Source organism: Anopheles stephensi, chromosome 2 (assembly GCF_013141755.1).
Source record: "Anopheles stephensi strain Indian chromosome 2, UCI_ANSTEP_V1.0, whole genome shotgun sequence".
NCBI classification, from domain to species: domain Eukaryota; kingdom Metazoa; phylum Arthropoda; class Insecta; order Diptera; family Culicidae; genus Anopheles; species Anopheles stephensi.
Window position 1 is genome coordinate 70,732,255 of NC_050202.1, and position 25,347 is coordinate 70,757,601.

General features: G+C 41.5%; 1 protein-coding gene across 15 annotated transcripts in view; it reads left to right on the forward strand.

Moving 5' to 3' along the window:
- Window positions 1–25,347, forward strand: part of LOC118504624 — a 102,977-nt gene that overhangs the window by 45,540 nt on the left and 32,090 nt on the right. For 8 of the 15 annotated variants that reach the window (XM_036039313.1, XM_036039323.1, XM_036039327.1 and 5 more), the window contains exons 3-4: window positions 5,073–6,101; window positions 20,470–20,505. In XM_036039313.1, the coding sequence (XP_035895206.1) occupies window positions 5,989–6,101; window positions 20,470–20,505 (149 nt within the window). In that variant the 5' untranslated portion in view covers window positions 5,073–5,988. Of the gene's footprint in view, window positions 1–5,072; window positions 6,102–17,691; window positions 18,340–20,469; window positions 20,506–25,347 lie in introns of those variants that run through there. The other 7 variants (XM_036039315.1, XM_036039317.1, XM_036039319.1 and 4 more) reach the window with 5 other exon arrangements.

The window sequence follows — 25,347 nt, forward strand, 5'->3', positions numbered from 1 at the left end:
ACCGCCATTAAAGCTTCTAAATCGATTGATTCGTTGTAGTTTGGGCTTTGCTTCTCCTTTCCGGCATTCCGGGTATGTGAGCTACGCCTGAAGGATCGTAAAAAAGCACCATTTTCCTAGCGTTTCCCAACTTACGGACCCTACCGTCTTGCGACGTGTCATCCACGAGTGACATTTCGATGGAGGAACTACTCGACGAGGATGGAGTCAACGGCGATACTGTATTTCTATTCGACACGCATGATTGCTTGACAGGAATCAGTGCCACTGCAGGCAACTGTTCTGTTCGGTGCACGGAACGGGGCACGCCGACAATTTTCCAAGCATAATCACTCAACGGACACGCTTTCGGGTGTGCATGTAATCGATTCGAAACAAAACGATATGGAGGATGGTGTAGGGGTACCGATTTGCCCTACAAATATCCTTCGAAACGAGATCGTGCTCGGGCGGAACTTGAAGTCGGGTAAAGCTGATGCACGTACAAGTTGAGTGAATGAAAGGACTACTGGTAGGTTCCTTTACTTCAATTGCGTGATGGAATGCAGCTGACGTGATGCTCTTGTTGCTACAAAAATACACAAAATCATACAACAAAATAGATTTTTATTTTTGTTTACAATTATTGGAAGCTCAGAACCTAGCATGCTTTGAAGAGATGAGCTCCTGCTTCTTCGATAAACCTTGTTCTCTAAAAGGATCAATTGAAACTTAGAAAAATAAATGATATATCATCTCAATAGTACAAAACCTTACTCTGCTAGTCTATAACCAGCCGACCAGAGGCACAGGAGATCAGTCGATAAATTTAGGATGACACTTTTGACGTTTGACTCTGCCACATATGGAAAACTTATTTTTCATTGTATCCTCCCAGGATGTAATATACTTGAGAATAATTTCATGGAATAATTTCACACAGGAATAACAAGAGTAGTGATATGGATTATCGTGATTAACTGATGTGTTGATAGCCAACCTATGGACCACGAAGTAGTTTTGGTCACATTAACTCTCCAATTTAAAGATTGAAGATTTCACTAACCTTGGGCGATCCAGTGGTAGAGGCGTCGGCAGCGCCGATCGTCACTTCCAGAAAGCTAGAATTGATAGGCATGACTAAGGAGGTCACTAGGCTCACAAAAGAGAGAAAGTAAGAGGGACTTCATTACCTTCACGATTACGGAATCCTCTCAAATATTGTCTCCGTTAACGATCTTTGAAGTTGTCGTAAGCTAATGAAGACAATTATAAGGATGTAAAGTAGCTACTGTTTTATCTCGCTGACTGAAGGATATATAGACAAAAAAAACGATTTTCTTGAATTCTCAGTATGATAAACATTCAGGCCTGCAAAGCCTCTATTTCGCATTATACCTGTTACTCGGAAGACTCCGCTTGGGCATTGGCGCATATTTTGGGCTGTCAATAATTGTACATGCCATCCAAAATTGGTTAATGCTTGGAATAGACCTATTGATTATGACGATCCGGGCTGTAACAAGAGATGCCAAACTCTACATATTAAAATAAGGGAGCAGCATGACGTCGACATATCTCATCCGAAGAAACCAGGTCAAACACATTCCTTTGGCAGTATGTCATAGTTATGTCTTATTGCTACACAAGGATTGTTGTATAATCAGGCTAGAACTTGTAACAAAGGCTTAACATAGCTGGGATGTCAACACTCCAGTAGCATTATCTTTCAGCATCTCTTATAAAACCAATTAAGCCTATAATATGCACAAGTAGTTTTGCGTTTCCTTATGTAACTACCCACACAAAAAAAAACTACTCAATTTGCAATGAAGGTTAGCCCACTTGTTACGAAATGCATTCCCATACACACACAAAAAAAGCAAGTAATCGACCTCTGGTGTATTTGTTTGTTATTTGTGTATGTGTGTGTGTGTGTGTGCTGAGGGTTGGATTTCATTTCGGTTTCAATTGGAAACTCCTTCGCTAAAGTTATTGACCAGGCCAGTGAATCGTAACGGACAGCAAACGGTACCCAGTCTCTATCGTCGCCTCACGAAACGAATTTTCGGAACGATTGCATTGATTCACATGGGCACATGGGGAAAAGCGAACGGACGAACACAATTCTACCAGCGAGCGGGCCACCATGGCCCGGGATCTCCGGCAAATGATAAAAAATACATACACAGACATGAGGCGACGCACATCGAAAACGCACATCCCACAAGCGAAAGGCGACATGGACTGGGACGGACATTGGCAGGAGGAGGGTTATTCTTTTCCTTTTTGTTTGTGCTGGTGTTTGGGTGTTTGCTTTGTTATTTGTGGGCGAGGATAGCTATCCGTTGAGTCACCGATGAGTTGCTTTCGCACGGATTCGGTAAACAGGGCGGAAAATGTGAACAACTCACCGAGCCAACCAAGCCAGTGATGGTGTTATGGTTGAAAAACGGTAGTGGTCAATTTGGTCAGCGAATAGGTTAGCGATGTAGGGTGAGCTGTATTACGCAACAAGGATAAACACAGGGACAGGGAGTGAAGGATTACACTTTGAAACTTGTCCTATTTATTATGCGAAAAACAAGCTTATGAGATTGGGAAGCGTGATAGGTTATAGGCGAACAAAAAATTGAATCCTTGACTGGCTCCATAACTTTGCAAACTGTTGGAAGAAACACACCCTTTCCACGTTAAATTCCAAGTCATGCATTTATGTTTACAAACCTTGCATCATTATTTTTTTTACCTCCAGGAACAGTTATCCTTAACAAAATATTTTAAAACTATGTATTGGACTCTAAATCAAACATTTTTTTCCTTTTTTGTTACCAAAAACCTTGAGAGGACTCTGCTAGCCATTTTAGCCTTCCCGTGACTTGAATGATCTACCATCTAGAAGAAATTCGATATCAGGTACTGCCGTATAAAGTCCGGTGATTTCAAAGAATCGCCTCCACACTCCAATGCATAGCCCATATTCAAAAACAAGGCATTAACTAGCCATCAATTTCAAACTAAAATCCTTACAGCCTTGTTCCGAAATATTGTTGATTAGTCATGAAAACACTTTTCGCGAGCGTTTTGCTGTCCGCATTCTTAATTTGCAAATTACGCACACGACACATTCATTTATCATTTTTCTCTCCCAAAGCACTAAGCTCCCTAAGCTGTTTTTTCCGTCAATCATTAAGCACATTAGCAAGACGATGACGATGATGAGGAGTGCAAAAGCTTTATCCAATAAAAACCATCTCGCATCAGAATTCCCTTAAAAGCACAATTTATTGAACAACATGCGGCAGGGTCCCAGGCCACAAAAACGACACATAATAGGCTTGTTTTTCGGGGGTGACACATTTGAATAACATCGTTGAGCTTGACGGGTGCCGGTTGCTTTTTTTATTGAATCATTCATTGAATAATAATAATGACATTAAGTCGAAAGACGATTCGATGAACCTAGAACCATCGGCTCGAGTTTCTTTTGATCGAGAGTTTGAGGATGGTAGTAGCAACAACAACATAAAATGCTTTGACTAAGCCCCTGGAGAAAAAACATGAAATAAGCCATCAAATTCATTGGAGAATAATATCGATGTTGCCTCCATGCCCTGTGCAGCATCTTGTCCCGCTTCGGCGTGGGAGTGATATTTAATGATCGGATGGTGAATTCAAACACCAACCAAACGTGTTTTGTGCCGGGACCTATCGGCAGGAATCGATGCCAATAATCCTCCCAGCAAAATCCCCAAACTAAACCTGTCAAAACCGCTCACACACCATCAATCTTGGCTGGTGAAAGAAGTACCACATCTGCTTCCCCAATAATGGCAATAATGATTCCAATAAAATGACGCGGCTCGCGAACACTTCGGCGGCACTCAGCACCCGAAAGAATAAAGGAACCTCGAAAGAATTTGAATTCAGCGACAACATTCTCATCGATGACATTCCCGCAGCAGTCTTTCCACTTTCTGTGTGACCTTTCCGAGTAAGGATTTCGGGAGGAGGACCTTCAACGATACCGAATCATTCACATAATTCATCGGGAAAAATAAAACAACCCCATCGAGTAGCTGCCTTTTCCCAACACTGTGAGTTTCCCCGGAGTTTCCACGGTAGTACACGCGATGAACCGAACGCACGCAACCGTTCGATTAGTGGTGTTGGCTTCTTTTCCCACTTCTTTCGAGTGTGTGTTTACCCTTATCCAGGTATACGCTTCGATGGGGGTGATCTTGCGATTATTTATGTTTGATTTATGCATTTCCTCCCTAGTTTCTGTACTCATTTGACCAAGCGTTCCCAACGAAAAAGGAAGCCGTGCCGGATGGATAGACCCGAAATGGGCTATTAAAACGAGCTCGTTCGTTCACTTTTCGATGGCAAATCGAGGAAAAGGTTATAATCCTGTCATTAAATTCGCATTTTTTTTTTCTTTTTCCCAGTGGGTAAATCCGATCCCCTACAGCCACCATAATGACGACATTGTGCGATATTTGTTGAAAACAAATTAATGCAGCTTTTAATTCTGGTCGCCCATTTTCGCTTATCACCGTCGAATGCTAAATGTCCGCTTAACAACACACACACATATGGCTTGGCGGTAAAAGTTAATTTCGTTAGCAAAAATTATATTAAGCTCAATAAAGCCTCACAACAGATAACGGTCTTATCGATGCGGGAGACGCTTGGTGGGATTGGAAATTGAATAGAACCGAGCAAAAGCAGGTCCAAGCAGGTCCAACTCTCACCATTCATCATCGTAATTATTCTGTTTCGTGTAAAGACTCATTTGGATGGATGTGTTGCCTTTGACTTCTTTTTTTGTCCATAACTCGCTTATTTACACTTTACGCCCGTGCTCGTGCGCTATCTTCCACGGAGTGTTAATAATTTCATTAATCATGACTAACGAAGCCTTGCGGAGAGGGAACGAGCCTCGCAGGATGACAAGCAGGCACCGATATTTGGGTGCCAGCGCTCACTCAAATCGCTCATGAGATTCGTCCAGCTGTTCAGCACTTGGCAACATCGAAAACTAGCCTTTTGGTCTACATCAAGTTTTTTTTCTTTACTCTTCATTCCAGCGATCCCATCACGGTACAGCCTTCGGAACCGGAACTGGTGCGCACAGCGAGTGTGTGAGGACGCACGACATGGAGCAGTTGGCTTAGGGGGTTAGCGGACGCCTACTGAACGATGGGGACAATCGACCCCACGTCAGTTGCTTGCCGGATCAGCGCGCTGTTGATGATGATGGCGATGGCTGCATGCGCTGAAGCGCCCTCTAGCGTACGGCGAAGACGGCACCCCATTGTTTGCAGACAGCGGTCCTTCGGCCAGTCCGGGCACTAGTGATGGGTTGCGTGTGGAGACGTGTCGTGTGCAGGTGATCGAAGCGAGCCAAGCGAGGCAGAGAGAAAACGAAACGAAAGTGTCAACTCTCGTCAACCTTGGCGGGGGGATCTGTGCGACCTTTCCGCTTACGAACAGTGGGCCCGTGAACACATTCTTGTAGCAAGAAGCAATAGAAAAAAAAACCACCACAACAACATACACACAGCAAGAGGAGATCACCCGAAAGACGGTCCCCCAGATGGATAGAAACAATTCTTTTGCCTAACGATTTTTTTCTCCTCCCATCTACTTCTTTCTCTTTTTCCCCTCTGGCACGGTGCCACCGACTAAAACCTGGTGAAAAAAGGGATAACAAACATATTTCGCCAAGTGTAAAGTTTCTGGATTAGCATGGTTTGCGCGGGTTGAAGGATTCGCCAGAAGACGTGCGTTAGAGTATCCAGTGAGCAAGTGAAGTGAAGTGAGTTGCGTTCGCCTAAGTGCAAAACGCTCTAGTGGTTACGAGTACGGAGAGCTGTGCATGTGTGTCCGTGTGTGTGCGTGTGCTAAAGTGTGTATGTGATCCTAGTTCCTGCGGCCAGCCCTGGGCGTCCTGGCGTCCCGTGCGATACACGATGAAACTAAGTGTCAGTGCCTATCGAGCCCATGCATCAGCACACAAGAAAATCCTCTCCAGCAGTAGCTATCAGACACAGTTCAACTACGGAAGTACGGCGGCCGCTTCCAGCTCGGCACCGACCTCGTCGGCACTGTTTTCAGTAAGTGTGCGTGGCAAAATGGCGAAAGGTGCACAGCGGTGACAGCGAGACAGGGATTTCGCTTTCGTCTACCCTGTTTTCGTTCTTCGCCAACACACATACGCCAGCGAAGAGAAAGAAGCGTACACTGCACTGCAAATGACAATCAGCACTGTGCACAGCAACGTACTTGTCGTGTGACTGTTTTGTTGTTTTGTTTTCCATTTTTGTTCTCAAGTGTCTATGTTTGTGTTAGGCTCGTGCAAGTCTACGGGAGAGTTTTGTTTATCTTCACGATTTTTTCAATGTCTTTTTTCCAGTTTCTTGTCTCAAATTCGCACTTACTCGGATTCTTGATTTTGTGTTACGAGATTTGTTTATTTGTTTACCCTTGAATATGCTTTGTTGTTTAGCTTTTGTTTCGTCTTTTGCAACACGATGTAATATTCAAAACCCTGGGTCACATCAGTTGCACCCTGTAAATGGCACTATCTGCTGACTAGCCCACCCCCACCCCGGTATTTAACCTCCTGACTTGAGCTTTGCACATTCCTTATCGCTGATTGCAAAATGCCCTCTAAAATACTCGACGACGATAGTGCCCTTGCTTGCCTACCAGGCCATCCTCCTGATCCATCGTGTATGTCCGTGTGTATGTGGCCATACCTTAGATGCCCCGATGTGTCCGACACCAAGTTCCTGCTGTACACTTCACAACATTTGTTTTGTCCGAAATTCTACCCCAAGTAGTTCAATTCTGTGATAGTTTACACCTCTAGACCACTACCTGGTAATACTTACTTACTGCAGCAAAATGGACCTCGACCTCAACTCGTGCACTTTAAACAATCCACCAACAGTGCAACCAATCTACTGCGTTGAGTCCCATTTCCGACGACATAAAAGCAGATCTTTTCAAACATTTTCTAAGAATGTGTTTGTGTTGCTATGGTCATAAGAAGCGTTTTTTTTCTACCTTCTTGTGTCTGATCCACCATCTTACTGCAATCTGCTTCAGCAAATTGTAATTCAACCGAGCACGGTACACGCAGGAGTGCTTTCAATTGCTCCGACAGTACAGCATCTTTTCTTCGACAGCTGCACTTGAGATTACGATTTGTGCAAAAGTTTTCTTTTTTTTTGTTTCAAGATTACAGTAAGAAATGTGTGTTCTTGAGACAATCCAATCCGGCGATGGCTTGTTCCTGCATGTTCTAGTACATGGGATTTACATTCCTTTTGGGTGAATGGTCGTTATAATACAGAGCAAGCATTTGCATGCTTTTACGAAAGCAAATACTACATACTTTGTTAACGGTTGGGTTCTATGTACGTTGAAATAGAATTTTTGAAGAGCTTTTCCAGTACCCTGAGGAATAGGGAAATATTGTATAGTACTTACACAATATATTCAAAGCTTTTCATGTGACTATATGTGACAAAAAACAAGAGCATTCGAGGGATGGGTTTATGTATAATTCTAGAAATTAAAGTTCTAAAGTTTGTCAATTTAATGTTTTCATTCGTATGATAGCTTCATATCCTATTCTTACCCCTAAAACTATGCAATCGTATGTTTTCTCACTGCTGGCTTTCCTGTCAGCTACAAGCCTCGTTGCTATGTTTTTGCTATTTAAAAAAGTGAAATTCATTTTTTTGGTTACAAGAAAAAGCAACTTCCATGGTTTCTGATTTATCTTCCAATGTTTTGCTTAGGTAGAAATGCAGTTTATTCGCAGATTACTGCTAGCAATAACCAAACTGTCATGTTCATAATGTGATAAAATACGGGACGATCTTTGGCCGAGGCGATAGTGGAACCAGTCTTCACACATAATCGGGAACAATCGGGGTTCAAATCCCGTTCAGACCATCTCTTCGAACGCAGACAGCGCAGACGGCACCTTCGCTTACGTTTCGAGGTTGAAGTGTTACAGAAAAAAATTGAAGCCTACAAGGATCACTATTTTAACGATAAAACAAACAACTGTTTTATTTAAGAACGCCAAATTAATTTTAAATTAACATTTTTTTCTGTCTTTTCGTCTCTTAAACAAACACAATTTTTGTGTGGAATTTAGAAACAAAACTTTTGAAAATATTATCGACCAATTCTTTTGTGACATGAAATGTCTGCAGTCAAAATTTCTGAAAGGTCGCAAAAATATTTCAAGCTTCACTTACACTTGTTAACATTATTACCTAAAGCAAGAACAAAAGTATTTTTAAATTAATTTTCCACCAGTCAAGGCTCGTCTATGTAACTACCTAATACGTGAAACTCTGTTGAACAATATTTAATGAAGTTCATGAAATAATATAGTGTATGAAAGCTATCAAGCACCAATAGTGAACATCAATTCCTTCGCCATATTTATCCGATTATTCGGCCACTGCTGTAAGTCGATTAATATGGCGTATATTTATAACACATTAATTAAATGCTTGCCTGGACAATGTTTCATAAAGCACGGCCAAGAGCGTTTATCGATTAAGGATCCGTAGGATGTCCCACAGGCTTTCTGCCACAGCAGTCCATTTTGTTGTTGCTTTTCCTGGTCACACACACAAAAACGACACACCTACACACACGCACACCCTAACGTGCTGAATAGCTCGAGATTGAAGGGCCCGTTTCAAAAGGAGACCCCTAAACGAATACGAAATCGACATCCGGTAGACATTTCCGTCCTCACCCGAACGCGCTCGTCCTTGGCAATACAATAAGATTGGATGAAAAGCTGGCGGGAAAAAAAGAAAGAAAAATAGAAAAATAAACGAGCCAGGAAGCAGTTAGGAGGCCAGCCATCGAATCCTTTTTCCCTCTTCAGCTCGCTGCCATTGCAATATGACCTCGACTGATAAACAGTTTTCCTGAAGGATTGACGGAAGAATGTAATGACCATCCAGCTGGGGGCCGATCGATTGATTTCATGCAGATAGCGAAACGCACACACCCACACACAGCGCTCTTGTCAATGAAGGTGAAGCTGCCCTGTTTGGGGCGATTTATTTGACATTCTTTTCCAACTGAGTGAGCTGATCGGTGGGAGTGAGCTCTCTGGGAGTGAAGCAAACAACAAAAAATGGTACGAACTCGTGACAAATTGCTTTCGGTGCTTCACTTTATCGTTCACGAGCGTCGGAATGTGAGGTGGAACAGATACTTGAGAACGACTACTTCCAACGCGTTGTTCCACGCCTCCGACCGTAGGGCGAATGCTTCATAACGACATGCATTACTTCGTGTACCGCCACGGTAAACGCTCGCAGCAAGAGTCAAGTCCCCATCAAGTGCACGAGACGCAGTACGATCATCGTGGCATACGAAGACGTGATCCGGCGTAAGGTTCGCTACCGACACTTTAACGCGCCTTCCAAGACAACATACCTTCAACTGCCCGTCTACGTACAATAACGATCAAAATTAACTTGCAGTAGAATAAGAAGAAAGAAAGGTCCTTACCCACTGATATCGCTGAAGCGTGTAACGAGAGATCTCACCAACACAGTTTCTCACGAAGAAAGAAAAACCTTCGTCCCATCATTGTCGGCTCTTTGCACCGTCAGTCGATAAAACGGGTGGCATAGAAATTCACTTTAAGCCCAATAAATGTCCCCCCCCCTGGTTGTGTTCCAGGCGCAGCTTCCGGAAATGACGGTCCGGGATGGGGAAGCTGGTCGGGACGGGGTTAAGCAAGTGCTAAAGCATGTTCAGTCGACTAAAAATAACTACCCGAAACCCGAAGAAGCGACCGGTGAACGTAAAGCTATGCCTTTACCCCGTCCCTCCGATGACCGGATGGTGGGACTGTCCCGTTGCGCCTGAATGTATGTATGCATACATCAAGCGCTCAGCGGAGGAAAGCTTTGATATGGCACGCCACACGCTACAACCGTGTTGAGCACGGTGTTTTTGTGTGTGTGTGCATGTGTATACTTAGCGCATTCGCCTATACCCAGTGTTCCGTCGGAGTTGTTCGGCCTTCTTAAAGCATGGAGACGCCCAGCTATCTTCACGCCAAATTAGATTTGCCAGTCCTTTCCGGCACTCGGTTCCGGTGCCCGTGTCGGTGAGCTGTTTTCTTTAGTTTTTCACCACCGTACCTACACACACACACACAACTACCAGACAAGAAGGGACATCACCTGGACCGTTTGTTTTCTCCTCGCCTTGAAGGTGTAGCAGCCTGCAGGGGGAAGATGGCGAGCCGTCGAGCCCATTTTATCGTTCGGACGCGTCCGTCTGTCAATGGTTGCCTGCTAATGGTGGCCCACGTCGAGGTTAAACAGTAAACTGTTTTTGTTTGCTTCTATCCCTCAAGTGTCATCCAATTTAGCTACCGTACGTGAATTTATCGCCATCCGCCAACAACAATGACCAAGGGTTTTGGTCCTTCAGTTTTGCTAATAGGTCACACGGTGCTTCGCGTTTGCGTGTATGTGTGAGTGTCTTTTAATGTGACCCAGCTTCATAATTTCGTTATTATTCTGCATCTTTGTGTGTTGTGTGCTAGAAAGAACAAAACATCTTACAAAAAACCCCCAGGATGTGTTCGGGGAAGTTTATCGAATTCTTTGGCTTCCCTTTCTCGTTTCCAATGCAGACGGTGCCAAAACATTTCCGCACATCTTAAGCAACTAAAATAATAATAAGCATCCTGGAAAGTCTGGCGGGAGTGTGGGGGAGGGGGAGGAAACGAAGCACTAAGACTCAACATCATATCCGCCAGCCGATCCGTGATCCTACCGAACGATGCTCGGATGGATTATAAGCTGTATCTAATAGCGAAAGTTAGAAACGGTAGAGCGGCCCCGAGAGAATCAGCCTCCAGTACCTTGTTGCCACTTCTGCTTGTTAATTGTGCTGAAACACATGCAATCGTAATAAGTTTGCGAACTCGTCTTTATGCACAGATATTTCATCCGTATACGTACGTGGCACGTGAACTGCTCCTTCTGAAGCTGAGCGTAGATATAATGATGGGCGAGCTGGTTGTAACGTGTTCCTCGGTAATGTTCCATGTGCCAAAAGAGAATATAAAAAGAAAACATCTTATCGTTCGTTGCGTGCAGTAAAAGTTTTTCCTCGGCTGCTGTTGTTGCACGATTGTTGAAGATGTGAGATCCTTTCCTTCATATAGTAATGCTTTATGTAATGCAACGTATTTGGTGACTTCCCACTACGTATTGCCTGGGGACGGAATTTAAAAGAATTAACATCTTTTTTTTCTTTTTAAGAGCAATTTTGCGAGTGTCATTTGGGTGCAGCCAAGGGAAATGGCTGTAAAGATCATAAATTAAAACACGCTTGACCTCGCGGACAGCAAAAGTTGGCTTTGATTAATGTTGCAAAATCCCCTATCGCTCTCCTTTCCGTTTCCATCCAGATTACCATTATCAATTCATTACTACCGTTGACTTGCTTCCAGTGGATAAGCATCTAATAGAATCGCGAAACTTCTTGAGTCATTAATATTTCATGTAAAATGCCATTCCAGGAAGAACTGAATTTTCTTTTAAACTCAACTGAACTCATCTTCTTATAATTCTCCGTAACTGCTTGCTCTAGGCATTGTTGTATTATTAAGGAATAAATTCAAACTTTGATATATTCTTACCGGAAACAATTGTTATTCAACAACGCCAAAGAAAAAAAACAACAACTTTAAAATACGAAACCATGTAGCTATTACCAAGAAAAGGATACCAGGCCATCCTGCATGCCAGCAGATCTTTTGTAACGAAGGGAAAGTTTCTTCAACATTTTCCCCACGCTCAGCCTTACTCCGGAAAACACACACAGAGAAAGAGGATAACGACATTCAAAGATACATAAAACCATTAACGATGAACCATTCGGCGAAAAGTGACGCGGCTCGTCTCCGGCAAACGACATATCGACAGGCTGCTCGGTGTGCGTCGTGGCGAGATCATCATCATGATGCTACCGAACCGAATTTGCATAAACCAACATAAACTTCCGTTCCATCCCATTTACGAGCATTTTAGAAAGTTTGGTTTTTTTTCTTGCTTCCAACGAGCGAGGCCACCCAAGAAACAAGGCACAACGCAGGCTTTACACAGATTGGTGCGGCACAGACTTTGGGACGCTACCCGTGCAGAAAATGGTGTTGATGTTTGATGGTCCAATGATCATGGGCCGTAATTTTCGGGCCAAAATGTGTTGGGGCGGTTTATGTAACGATCTGTTTATTAAGCTACAAATAATAACATAATTGAGGAACGATTTGTAACGACGCCTAAATCGGTCTTGGCAACTTACTTTGGGTATTTATTCGCAGTTTCCGGTGCTGTTATTCTTACTGCTGAGGTTGCGCTGTTGGATGAGGAATATTCTTGCGAAAGCTAGAGAGTGTAATGCCTGTCTTGAGGTTTTCACAAAAAAAAACTTTTGCTTGAAGTAAAATATTTATTTTTCAACAAATTTATGAAGAAAATTTAAATATCTTTTATATTCACTATGCACAGGGTGTACCAGCTAAAATTGACAGTTCCTTGAAGAAAAAGATTTTATTTGCGACAAGTAAATCATTTAAAATTCTTTTTTTAGGAAAAAAAAGCTTGCCATACTCTTTATTAGAATTAGGTGGTCTGGTGGCCGAGGTGAAAACGGCGTCGGTCTTCATACGGCAGCACCGGAGTTCAAATTCCATTCGAACCGCCTCGGAAACGATAGATTCTTTTAATGGAGCCCGTACGCAGGGCTGACTACCTTGATACGGGTAAAATCCTCACAGAAAGCCAGAAATGGCAGGCCGAGACCTTTCGAGGTTGTAGTGCCACCGAAGAAGTAGATACTCTTTATTCGAACAATTGACCACCTTTTACATCGATAACGACCTTGATCCGACATCGGAACTTGGAACAAGCCTCCTATCGGAGGCTTTCTCCATCAGTGTCTCAGGTCACTGCCTTACTGGAATAGGCCTCAAAAACGGATATTGTTTTTGTGACTACTAGCTCTTTAGTATTGCTGAATATTCTATTGGACTATCTTTTAACTCCACCGTTAACAAAAGTCCAAGGGCCTTAGTTCTGGGGAGTTCATAGGTCTATTCCTCAAAATTGGACAGGAATGCGTTGTTCTATTTTATCTCACGGTGTTCAAGGAACGTTGCGAAACCTTCATCATGTCTTGATTTGGTTGTTTGGCGATTCATTATTATACATGTGATTTGGTTCCTCAATTTACTCACTTAACAGACGTAGTTAGCTTTCGATTGGGATATTACTTGATTTGATGTGTTAAGTCAACTGCAAATTATTACAAAAACACTACTTTCTACTTTAGTCCTTACACACCCTGTGTGTCCCTAAAATAAAGAAGGTAACGAAAAAGCGAAACAATAGTGATGAACTCGTTCTTCCATTAAAAGAATATAATATTCCTACCTCCAATGCAAATTTGGTTACCATTAAAGGAGTTCTTTTTCAACAGCACTAACGAGCGTCATTGCATTTTGATAGCCAATTCCTTTCTTTTTTATACTTTTCACCCATGTTCCCCTCCACTGAAAACGTTGTAGCATATCAAAACACATGATAAAAGAAATTCACCTACACTATAATTAATTTTCCTCCCAGCACAAAGACACACTTGACAGAGTCTCACTTGTAATGTGAAGTGAAACAAAATATCCCCCTTTTGTTTGATCGAGAGCTTTCCTTGGAGGTTTTCGTCTTCCTTCCTTCTCCTCCTCGTTTCCGGCCACCTCTTGATGAGATGAAAACAAACCCAAAGACCCCACCCGGCACATGTTTTCACCCGCGCCAATACGGGGGACAAACCCATGCACAATAGAATTTGGACAAGCGGAACGTGTCCCGTTGGTCTGAAGTTGGCGGGTTTGTTTCAACACTGAAGTTCTGATAAGGACAGGAGCGCCGGGTCGGTCGTCGTCTGTTGTCTTTCAGTTTGATCCTTTAGATGTTTCTGTGTGGGTCACTGGCATGACATGATCTGTCTGTTGCCACAAAAGCCACCCTTCGGCACTAGATGTTAAAAAAAGATAGGGAGAACCCCTTTACTCAACCGAGTAGCAAGCTTTAAAGACAACAGAACGTGTTCCCACGTGGCGTTCGGCACCTCCAGCTGCTTCGTTGTGAGAAAGGCTTATCGCCTGCAAGTGTTTGCCCTCATCGTTTCAACTCGATGAGTCATAAAGTTTCGGTCGACTCAGTATTTTCTGCTTTGTTATCAGATATAAAATAAGGAGCGAGGGGTTTAAAGTTAACCGGGCCGGAATTGAAACAGACCATATGATGTAACCGACTGTTCATAACCATTACTAATGAATGAATCCAATTTGCGTTGATAGGTTCATTATAATCGTATACTTTGATTGTGATCGGTCAACTGATTGTATAGATGTATTTAACTCTACAATTGGTTTCATTCAGAAGCGTTCAGAAATTGTGGTAATTTTTCTTTTCGTTGTGTTCAAATTATTGATAATTATAAGATCAAAAAAATCATCACATGAAATTATTCGCAAACTATGCTTAAAAAATGCACCTTTAATGAGCGAGAAACGATGCTTAATTTGTTGTAGATGATTTGGTCTTCTGCCATCAAATCAAAAATATCATGATATCAAAAATATTATTTGAAAGGTATATGAAAGAATAATACTAAATGTTTTTTGTCAATATTTTCAACATTTTATTATCGTCTTATCTATTACTATCAATACCTAGTAAAAGTAACTTTGTACTGTCCGTGGTCCACAAGCCATGTGTAGCATATTCTGTCAAGCATTTAGACAGAGACAGAGACAGAGCGGTTTAGAAGTGTCGGCAAGTCCAACTTCCAGGCGGAACGTCGATTCGATATCGCTGAAAAATATATTTCATCAACAGATTAATGTAACTAATGTAACCTATTTTGATGACCTTGATGATATAAAACATTGGTAACACTTTTGGTAAGATCGTTGGAAAGAAACCGATTCTGATATGAGTTGGAACAGTGATGGTGATAAAATGATAACTTGGGGAGCTTATTCATTTCAAAGAAAGCTTTTATTTCAACGAGCCTGAAGATGAAGGATATGTGAATGTTAAAAATTACCTTATTCCACTATGGCGACTCTTCTAAGGGTCGATACTTCATTTAGCAGCCTTAGTCCATCCTTCCTCATCGTTAGCGTAGCTATTGGACAGCTTAAACATATTTGAAAATCGTACTCTTGGATACTGAGAACTGATCGTGTTGCATACTCTAGAAACGTTACATTGGCTACAATACCTTTCATTATAACATCACTCCACATGCTTAAGACATTTTCCATTTACATGCAAAACTCATTTCTTTTCAAACAGTATTATCATTCCTTTACGGGATGCCTATTTCAGGAATTCTATTCCGTTGGCTTATTCCACCTTATTTGATATCGTCAATATTCAAAGAAATTTCGTGATGTCCTCGATAAGACCATCCCATGTACCACAAATAGAAACATCATAAACACATCCAATCTTCAAACTTCCTATACGAACCCGTCATGGGCTGAAAAGAACTATTTCATCGCAACATTTCACCCACCAACAACATACAGCCTCATCCAACCCACAACCTCAGAGCCGGTCGTCGTTCTCGAACGCACCAGGTTTGAGATTCGCGAGAAAAACATCTCAGCATTTTCTGCCTTCGTCAACAAGAAAGCTGCCTGCCCACTGCTGAAAAGCCCATGAACCAACAAAGTTTATAGCGTTGTTTTGCACACTTTCTCGAGTGTCGAAGAAGCGAAGTGCCCGCGCTCAAGGACAAACCGACGGGACACATACGTGGGGCGCACAAACGGGAAGGGCAACATTTATGGTTACACAATCTGGTAAAGCAGATTAAATTTTCATCACATTTGCATTGGCCCTGCACTGTGCTGTTGTACTGCGGCACGGTTCGTTGCAGACCGTATTTAGAGGTTGACGATTGTCTCAGCGGCAAATGGAATTGTATTGCTGGTACCTCTCGGTATGATGAGCTTCGTAAACAATGCAACGAAGGTGTGCGTGTGTGTGTGCGGAGATAGATTTTGTTTCACGAGGTATTACGAAATCCTTGAAGTTGTTAAGATATTGCCAAAAAAAATCTAAAGCACTTCTTTCTTGGAAATCATAAGCGTATACATAATGGTAACATCATTGGCTGTAATCCTTTTCTATCGACCAAGAACTGCTGCCCAACTTTTAATTGCTAATCCAATAATCGTACGTCGTAGGTGCTAAATCAGTTTTGTCCAACATTTGTTGCTGAACATCGTTCATTAACTAAACTCAATTCCACTCAGTACAGTCTACGGAATCTTTTTGTTTTTTCTCCGGACCCTGCTCTGTGGATACAATAAAACCCAACAAGAAAAGCGACAGAAAGGTTGCTTAATTGCTAATTCCGCCGTGAGCAAGGTCAACCGAGTGATTCTATGTGCCGCTGACTTCCATTAGGCGTGTGCCAGGAGCAACAATTTTATTAGCACTTTTATCGTACCTCGAGCCTTTCATTCTTCTTCCAGCGCTTACGTGACAAAAAATAATACCGAGACACTCTAGACACCGTGTTTTTTTGTGTTTTCTTCTGATTTAATGGTTATAACCCACTTTAAGTAAAAAAAAGAAGTACCATTGCCTACCCGTTCTGAGTCCTTGTCGTATACAAATCAATGAAATCCTCTGTCGTATCCAGTCGTTCGCAAGAATGTATTCATTCTCCTGCTGTAAATGGAATTAATTTGTTGTTAACTGTTCTGTTCTGTTCCAACGCTTCCCTGTTGCTTGGTGCGTGTGTTTGTAACCCGCTGTTGCTACGTGTGCCTGTTGTTCCAGCGTCCTACCGTAAATGACCTTGTGATGCTTTTCTTTTTGTGTTATTTGTCAAACGTTCTCGCCGTAAAATTTCGCTCCGAAACTTTCAAAAGACAAGATGGAATGCGACACAACAATCTCTCCAGCTTCCAGCAACTATTTGCTGACGCCTCGAACCAACTCGAAGAAGAAACAATTTCCATCATCAAGATGCTCGTGGAAATGGTTGGGCGAACTCCGTTACGGTGGGAGCTTCCGCAAGCAGTCGAAGCAACAACCGGCCACCCCGGGAGGGTCATATAGCGCGTTATTGCGCAACTGTACATATTGGCTACGTGTTTTGACAACTTTAGGCTTCTTAGAAGATGTTTCCTGTGTTACTATCTCGTTACGTTCATGTTCATTGTTCTTTCTGTTGTACTGTTTTGTTGTTCAACTTCCGACACCTCTTTTTCGTTCGCCGTGCCGATTTTCCATTAATGCGTGTGTTTGTGTACATATGTTAGCATTCCGACTTATGTTCCATGTTCCAACGGCGGCATTCGTTCTCATCTCTCTAATTGCATCTCTTTCTTTCTTTCTTTCTCTTTTTTCTCTCGCGGTATACATCTTTATAGGTATGTAAATGCGCCATATTTCGCAACGTTTCATTTCCTATTCTATCATTTTCTAAGATTGCTGCAACTCATACAGCTTGCATAACTATTGCCTTCCATTCTTTCTTTCCTCTTTTCACTTCCATTCGCTCTATTTTTCTATCTCTTTTTTCTATCTTTTTTCGTTCTAGTCTTTGAAGACACCTTAACAAAAACCAAATGCTATTAATGTAACAATTTCCTGTGTTTAGGCCTGTGTATCAAAACGAACTGTGCAAAACCGTCGATCAGGCTAGCTAAAACACGACCGCTGAACTTACAGGAACTTCATGAGTGTGTTCACATACAAACTTCGCTTCAGTTTCTAATGTTGCTGTAGTGTAAATTGGTATCTGTTGGCGCATGACATATCTAGGTGCAACGGCAACGTACGAGCTTTCACCAACGCAACGGTTTGCAATAGTGGTTCAAATGGTGCAAATAGCTTCGACCGCTTGGAGCCACCGCCAAGAATGTTAACGTTAGCGAGAAGAAAAAGAAAAAAAATCATACACCGACACGCACACGAGCCGTGTCGCCGCGAACCGTAGGATCATTTCTAGATCAACATCGTTAGCATCATCCTGCAGGGAATCGTGTACGAAAGCCAAAACCGGCCAGGATCTACGGGCATCTCTGCGGGCTTCGCAACAAAACTCGCGGACAGCGGTTGCTTCTCGTCGTCTACGTCTTTGTTTCTCTGTTTGCGTATCTGTGTGTATCTATCTCTACTTCTGCATGTCATGGAGGTCAGAAGGAAAATCAAATTTCTCATACCCTCGACCATACGCGAGGTGAAGGTATGAATGAAACTTACTTTTAATACTCTCCCCGCTCCCCCGCAAAATTGTTTTCCTCAAACACGCTCACAAAACCCGATGAAAATTAAAAGCAAATTTACCATTTTTCCGCTACAAAAAAAAGCAACCCTTTCTGCTAACGTTCTCTAGCTGTTTCTCCTTCATTGTTTTCCTCTTTGTTTTTGAACAAATGTAACGTTTTCCTCAGCATAAACTCAACTAAATAAACTCCCAAGCGCACCCAACTGTTGATTCCAATTCCGTACGTGTCGTAAATTTGATGGTTCCAATGTTATCCTTTCCGTAACGTCTGGTTTCTATGTGGTCAGTGTTGTCTAACAATTTCATTTTTCCTACTCCTGACGCTTATGCTGTTCAGTTATTTCAAAACTTCGTTATGCTTGTTCGTTAAGATGTTTCACCTATTTTATACGTGTTAACGTTTTTCATGTGAAAAGTCTTTTTTTTTATTTAAAATAAATTACTTCGACTAAAACATCCAAGGTTTTTCAAGACATATTTGTTAAAAATTGCAGCTTATTGATATTGTCAATCAGTTTCATGAGAAAACTGTCCCATCCGAATGACAATTTAATAATTCTGGATTTAAATAATGCCCATCTTTTGAGTCGATGATCAAATCGCCTACTCGCGAGGATCAAAGCCAAATAGCAACTTTATAGGCCAATTCTGGACTATAGAGCGGATGAGGTTATGAACTGAACTGAAACTTGAGAATCCAATAGCATTTAATAAGGCAATTTACTTCTGCCATACATTGTGGTTAACTACCTACAAGTCATAGCTCATCGCCTTTTACTTCCACAAACACAATACTTGGCCAAATCATAAGGATCCTCTCGAAAAGGAAATGAGTCATGATTTATGAAACAGTTTTCGTTTGCGGGTTGACTCCGGCGAAAACAACATGAATCGATAGCTTATCGGAAATTGGTTACATCTGTCACTTTTGGTTCGTTTTTGTCGTGTCCTTTTGAACCCGTACATTGCGTGCGTCCAATAAGCAAACGGAAATGGGTGTTTTGTGCATGTCACATACAAAGAAAATTTCTGGTTTTTTGTTTGCCCCACTACAAACGTATGACTGATACGGAAGGCTTTGCTGGTTGTAAAAATTAGGAGGTTTGATATCATAAAGAAGTATATGATGGTCTTCCAAACGAAAAAAACAACTCCTCTTGACTCGGTTCCTAGTAGACTCAATCCCTAGACTATAATGCCTCAACCATGCGGGAGGTTTTGAGTGAAAGCTTCCGGCGTGAAAGCTAGCTTCGATTGCGCAACTTACGCATAATTCAAGGCATCGATCGTTCTCCTTCTCCCTTATCACACAGGGCCCAAATGCTTATCACGGCGCCCGCAGTAAAAAAAAAGTTAAACAACAAGTTGACACACTTTCTAAGCAACAATAGGAACATGGAAGAACCCTCAAGATAGCGTACGGTTTGTGCCGCAAGGACAAGTTACAGACAGAAAGTTTACAACGCGTACCAGCCACACTGACTTGGCTGGTCATGTATTAGTTCCGTGGTAGAGCGTGCGTACGCCCTTTTCCAACGCCAGTCTCTCGTTCTACCGTTCGTGGCCACCATGTTGCCCGTGAGACTGTGATTTATGTTTTTCTGTCCAGTATGGTGATTCATTTCCTTAAAATATACCGTCGTTGTTTATGTACTGTGGCACCGAATGCCCACCCACCCGACGACCCGCGGTTGGTAAGCGTACAGGGAAGGAAACCAGGAATAACAATTCTCAGAAGGATTTTGGCAAACTAACGTCCTCACTGTTTTGCGAAGGACAATCAACCTAGGAAAGCAACTGCTGTTTGCCGGTAGGGTTTGGGAATTTAAATCTTTACGCATGAAATTATCCTTTCCTCCCGACGGTTTACTGTTTGTGCGTGTCATTTCCGGCAGTGTGATTTTGTGAACCAAGTTTGTCAAACATCAAGCTCCTAAAATTTGTATTATACACTTAAACTGTAGGAAAACAAAATCAATGCTAATAATCCATTGGGCAGTTCTTAAACAGCTTTTGTTCATTGCTTTTTTTAAATCAAACCTAATATTAAAATCCAATCATTCTATTGACACTTATTGTAACAATCAGGAGCTGGAGCACTTGTTGGCAGACTCTGAGCCTCAGGTATGTATTATTTTTTTGTTTAGTTCTTTGATTTGTTTTCGATGCTTTCTGCCCTAGCTATGAAGTACAAGCTCCCCGATGTTGGCTGCCTTGTGCTCCTTTTTTTTTTTTTTTGGGAGGGGTTGACAAAACTCCTTGTGTGATACTAGATAGAACCGAGTGTGTGCTTGCGTGGTTTTACTGTAGGGAAGGCTCTAGTGAAAATAATTGATCCATTGTTGCTTTGTTGGCGCTCACGTATACAATAATTACGGTAGAGAGTGTGAATGTGCAAACTGTAGCTAGAATAGGGCCAGAGCAATGGTTGGTGGATGAAAATTATTGCTCAACTTCACGTATCACGTATGAAAAGCACATGTGTGAAAAATCGAGTCTCACTGTAGGCTAGGCGTTTGGATTATCAATACACATTGAAATTTTAAAGACATCGTTTAACCTCTCAAATCAAATCTGCGATTCTCTAACAGACGAACTCTCAAACAAACCATGTCTATCGGTCGAGATCTAGTCGATTGGTATTATGGCTTCTAGTAGTTAGAGAAATCAAGCTTTTGTTTCGTCTAGTGTAACAAGTCCATACACAAAAAAATCCAGCCTGGACGTACTTTAAGAAAAAAATATGAATCGAATAGCAAATAGTGGATAGATTTCCTTCATGACAGAGATTTTAAAATTTCCGATACATTCACTGCAATCTGGTTTGCTCTAAAGTCCACAAAAAAACGCTTCGACGTCTTTTTCGTAGCTCTAGACTGACGGCAGAAATTTCGTCCAAATCGAGTTTGTGTTGTGTGTGTAAAGTTTCGTTAAGTTTCAAGCTCCTTGCACTGTCTAATCGATAGCCAATTTGACAACCATAATACCAATTTCTCGATTTAGCGAACTTTTGTCGAACGATCGTGCCTGGAAATAAGGACTTATACGTGTCACTGGCCAATGTAGGAGTAATTGGCACACCTGTTCGACCATTGTACGTAATATGTTTTTGTTTACCAAACCTCTTTTGCAACATTAGCATGCAATTAAACGATAATTAAATGCTAACAATGAACTCTTCTCGTTGAACCAGTGAACAGAGACGTCAAAATCAACTTCATCTGCTTTACGCTAATTATATTAAAACATTTCCCAACCTCTTGATTTCGATGGCCATTGGTTTTTCGAGGGAGCTTCGTAGCGGAGGAATGTTGCTTTACATGTACGCTCCCGCTACATTATCTTAATTTGACCAAACATTCTCGTAAGCATCGTCCAAACTTACATCACCCGTACCGTACAGTCCAGTGGCTCACAATATGATGTTGCTTAGTTATCTTCGGTACCATCGCCATCCAAAACACACAAACACACGCTCATCTCGAGGACAAAACAAACGTCCCATCTCCTCGATCTATGTTTCACCAAAACAGTGTTGCATAAAAACAACCACCAAACACAGCCCACGTTCGATGTACCGTGTACTGTTGACCGCTGATGAATGGATCAGGGCACCATACCTGATACTGTCGGTGGTAAAATTTTGGAGACTACAGTTTGAACAAATTTTCAAATTTTCCAACACAACCCACACACGGCCTGAATACTTGAGCTCTTGAAAAGCACCACAGCGGTTTTTGGAGGAGCGATGCCGAGGCCGACAGGCTTACTGGCGACCGATCAATACACAGCACAGGACGACGGTTGGTTGAATGTGTGGTGAATAGATAAGTTTTTGAATAATCTAGTGGATGGTTCATTTGGTTAGAGTATGCCTTTTTTTTGTCGGTTTGATCTGTTGTGAAGTATCTTAGGGGGTATGCCAAACCAATCTAAACTTCTATCTCAGGCGAACTGTTCATTTCACTCACGTGGTGTGCACATGACACACATCGATCAACGATTAATTTTGTGTATTCACCAACCTTGGTAACCGAAATTTGAATTCTTTTCAGATGCAAACAATTTATCAAACTCTGAAAACCATCCAAAACATACTGTCTCTTACCAAGAATCATCAAGTAATTGTTTCCATCGAAGGAAAAATACAAATACATTTAATACCAACCGGAAAATAATCCTACATTTAAGAATTGGGCAAAACAAATAGTAATCAATTTTCACTTCCTTCAAACTAAGCATGTTTGAACAGGACTTGAGCCATTTTGCTGCTGCGGCAATTCAAAATCAAATCGACACAAACACACAGAGTACGCCACATTTTTCCACAAACTTCACCAACACCATTGGAAAGGATGGTTCCGAGAAGATCTTACCATTTGAATTCTGAGCACCGAGAATGTTTGCCACCTTTTCCATGCTATTTTTTTGGAATTGGGAGAGTTAACTTGAACTGCAAAAGGCGTTGAATGGTGTTGTGTATGGTGTATGGAGCATTTTAAATGCAGCACATGAGTACAAGGCATTCGATTGTTCCACATTTGAGGGTTTGCTTTCTTGTTAAGCTTTTTAAACTGAATACGTTTCATTCCAAAAAATAAAAATGTTTTTAAAATAAAACAGTATGAAAAAATCAATGTCATACATGATTATTTTAAGTAAATTCTCATGACCTCATGACGATAATTTATTTTTATGAGGTTGGAAAAAAATGATGCAATTTAAAAGCAATTTATTTTTTTTTACCTCAAGTGATTTGAAAAAAAAACCCAAAAGTTTCATATTACAAGATTTAGGATAGTTTTAGGAAATCGTACCCTTAATTGACAACATATCACGATCGAATATAATTTATTTTACCAAAAAATAAACTGAAGGCAACAGATAGCATTGTAATCATTGCATAAAAAAGCAACAAAGCATGCACATCTCACTGAACAACAACCAACTCATTCCAATCGGTAAAACAACACAACAAACCAACAGACGACGACCGCACGCCAAAAGTTAACCACCAGGCGCCTCCATCGGTGGACCGGATGGTAACAAAACTGATTCCTATTTCGCTTAATGCTTCTCTTTTTCGCAGTTACCCATTCGGCCTCATTCTGGGATCAAATTGATGCCCAATTTCGCCATCTTGTCGTTACACTGAAACAAGATCGACAATAAAATCGATTTAACAGTCATTCGATATGTTTTACGAGCGGTAATGCTTGTTGGACCCAACCAAACGGGGACGGTTTACTTTTATCACGGGGTCTTTTTTTTCCAGACCCTTCTTCAAGCGAAAACGAATCATAGTGTGTTTTCGGGATGAATATGTATCCCGCGATTTGATATCAAATGACGTCCTTCAGCGATTTTTCACTGATTTACAAACAAAATTGTTTTCAGCCGTTGTTGCGCACCAGTTGCTCCGGATGTAGCGAGGTGCCGCCACAGCGAGTGATTATTGAGCAGCACGCCATCTTGAATCACACTAGCCTTTTTTTTTTGCTTATCCAATACAAGTGCCAGTATTGCTACAAACATGTGTCTTCAGTGAAATTCGAACACAAATAATACGGTTCAGTTGTTTTCTTCCACATCGGCATTGAAGCGCAAGCAAAATTATCGAAGGATGAATGCATAAAATCAAGAATCATGCTTTACTGCACATCGTTTGCTTATAGGTTCTTTTACGATCTCCTCATAAAACGAACTGTAGCTTTAACAAACCGGGGCTTGTAATGTCTTTTTGATACATTATTTCTCTGATATGTTTAAAGGTAAAATATCATTTTTAAACTGGTTTTTATAACACTTTAAAAAATCGTAAGCAAAGTGAAAAGAGTCGTCAATTTCATATTTTATTAAACATGTGAAGGCTTTCAGTTACAGCCTTTATTTTTTGCCCTGACAATATGGCCAATATTGTCTTACATCGATCTCGCTTACAGTGAGTGGTGTAGCATTTCACTAAAAGAACCAAAGGAAAATACAAAAACAAAACAACAAAAACAGCCAGACAAGTAAAACCGTCTGATCCTGTTCCCACATCGCATGGGCAAATGTTTGTAGAAATGGAATAAATTTATTTTCCGCTCTAGCACTCTACGTTAGGCCACACACGGGCGCACAAAAACGCTCCGACCGTAAGATGAAGCACGGACTTTAATATGAATGATGGATGTGATGGGTTCTTTATCCCACAAAAACCATGGTGAATACATCGCTACCGCTTTGGTTCATTGTTTTTTTTTTCCTTTATTTCAATCCAATTTACAACTTTAAACAACCTTTTCGGTCTATCCTTTGCACTCCGATTACGGTCTGATCTGTCCGCTTTAAGGTCCAGATTGGAGATTGACTGAGCGTTTGACAGCAAATAACGAACAAAGCTAACGAGCGGGAAACACACTACAGCAAACGGTTCAATTTAGACAAATTAATTATCAAACAATTTAAACCTTACCTCTAAAAGTCTCCACGTCGGTTCACGTGTGGGGACACAAACGCAAATAAAAAAAAAGGAAGTTTTGCTCCTACCGGTTCGAGCTCGTTAGTTGTCGGTTGTCTTTCGTCAGCTCGCCTACATCCATTATGAAGTTCCGTCGCTGCTGCACTGGCGCTTTTCAACAACTTCATAAATCATGCCAATAATGATTACGGCACTATCCGTTTCCAACGGCACCAGTTGCCGGTTGCTATCGTGATATGGTGCGCGAGATTGCGCGCTTTCTGTAATCAGCAAAACCGCCACCGACGAATGCAATTGCTGCTATTCAAATTTCCATTTGTGCTGCACCTGAACCAGCCATTGTGGTGTATGTTAATGAGCTGTTATAACCGAATGTGCAGCAAAAACGGCTTGAGTTTAGCTGGTTACAGCTTCATTTAAACGCGAGGGTTTTTCTAGTATAAATATGAGATATAATTTTTCAAAATTTCTAATTTAACAATTGTTATCGTTTCAAATTTAAT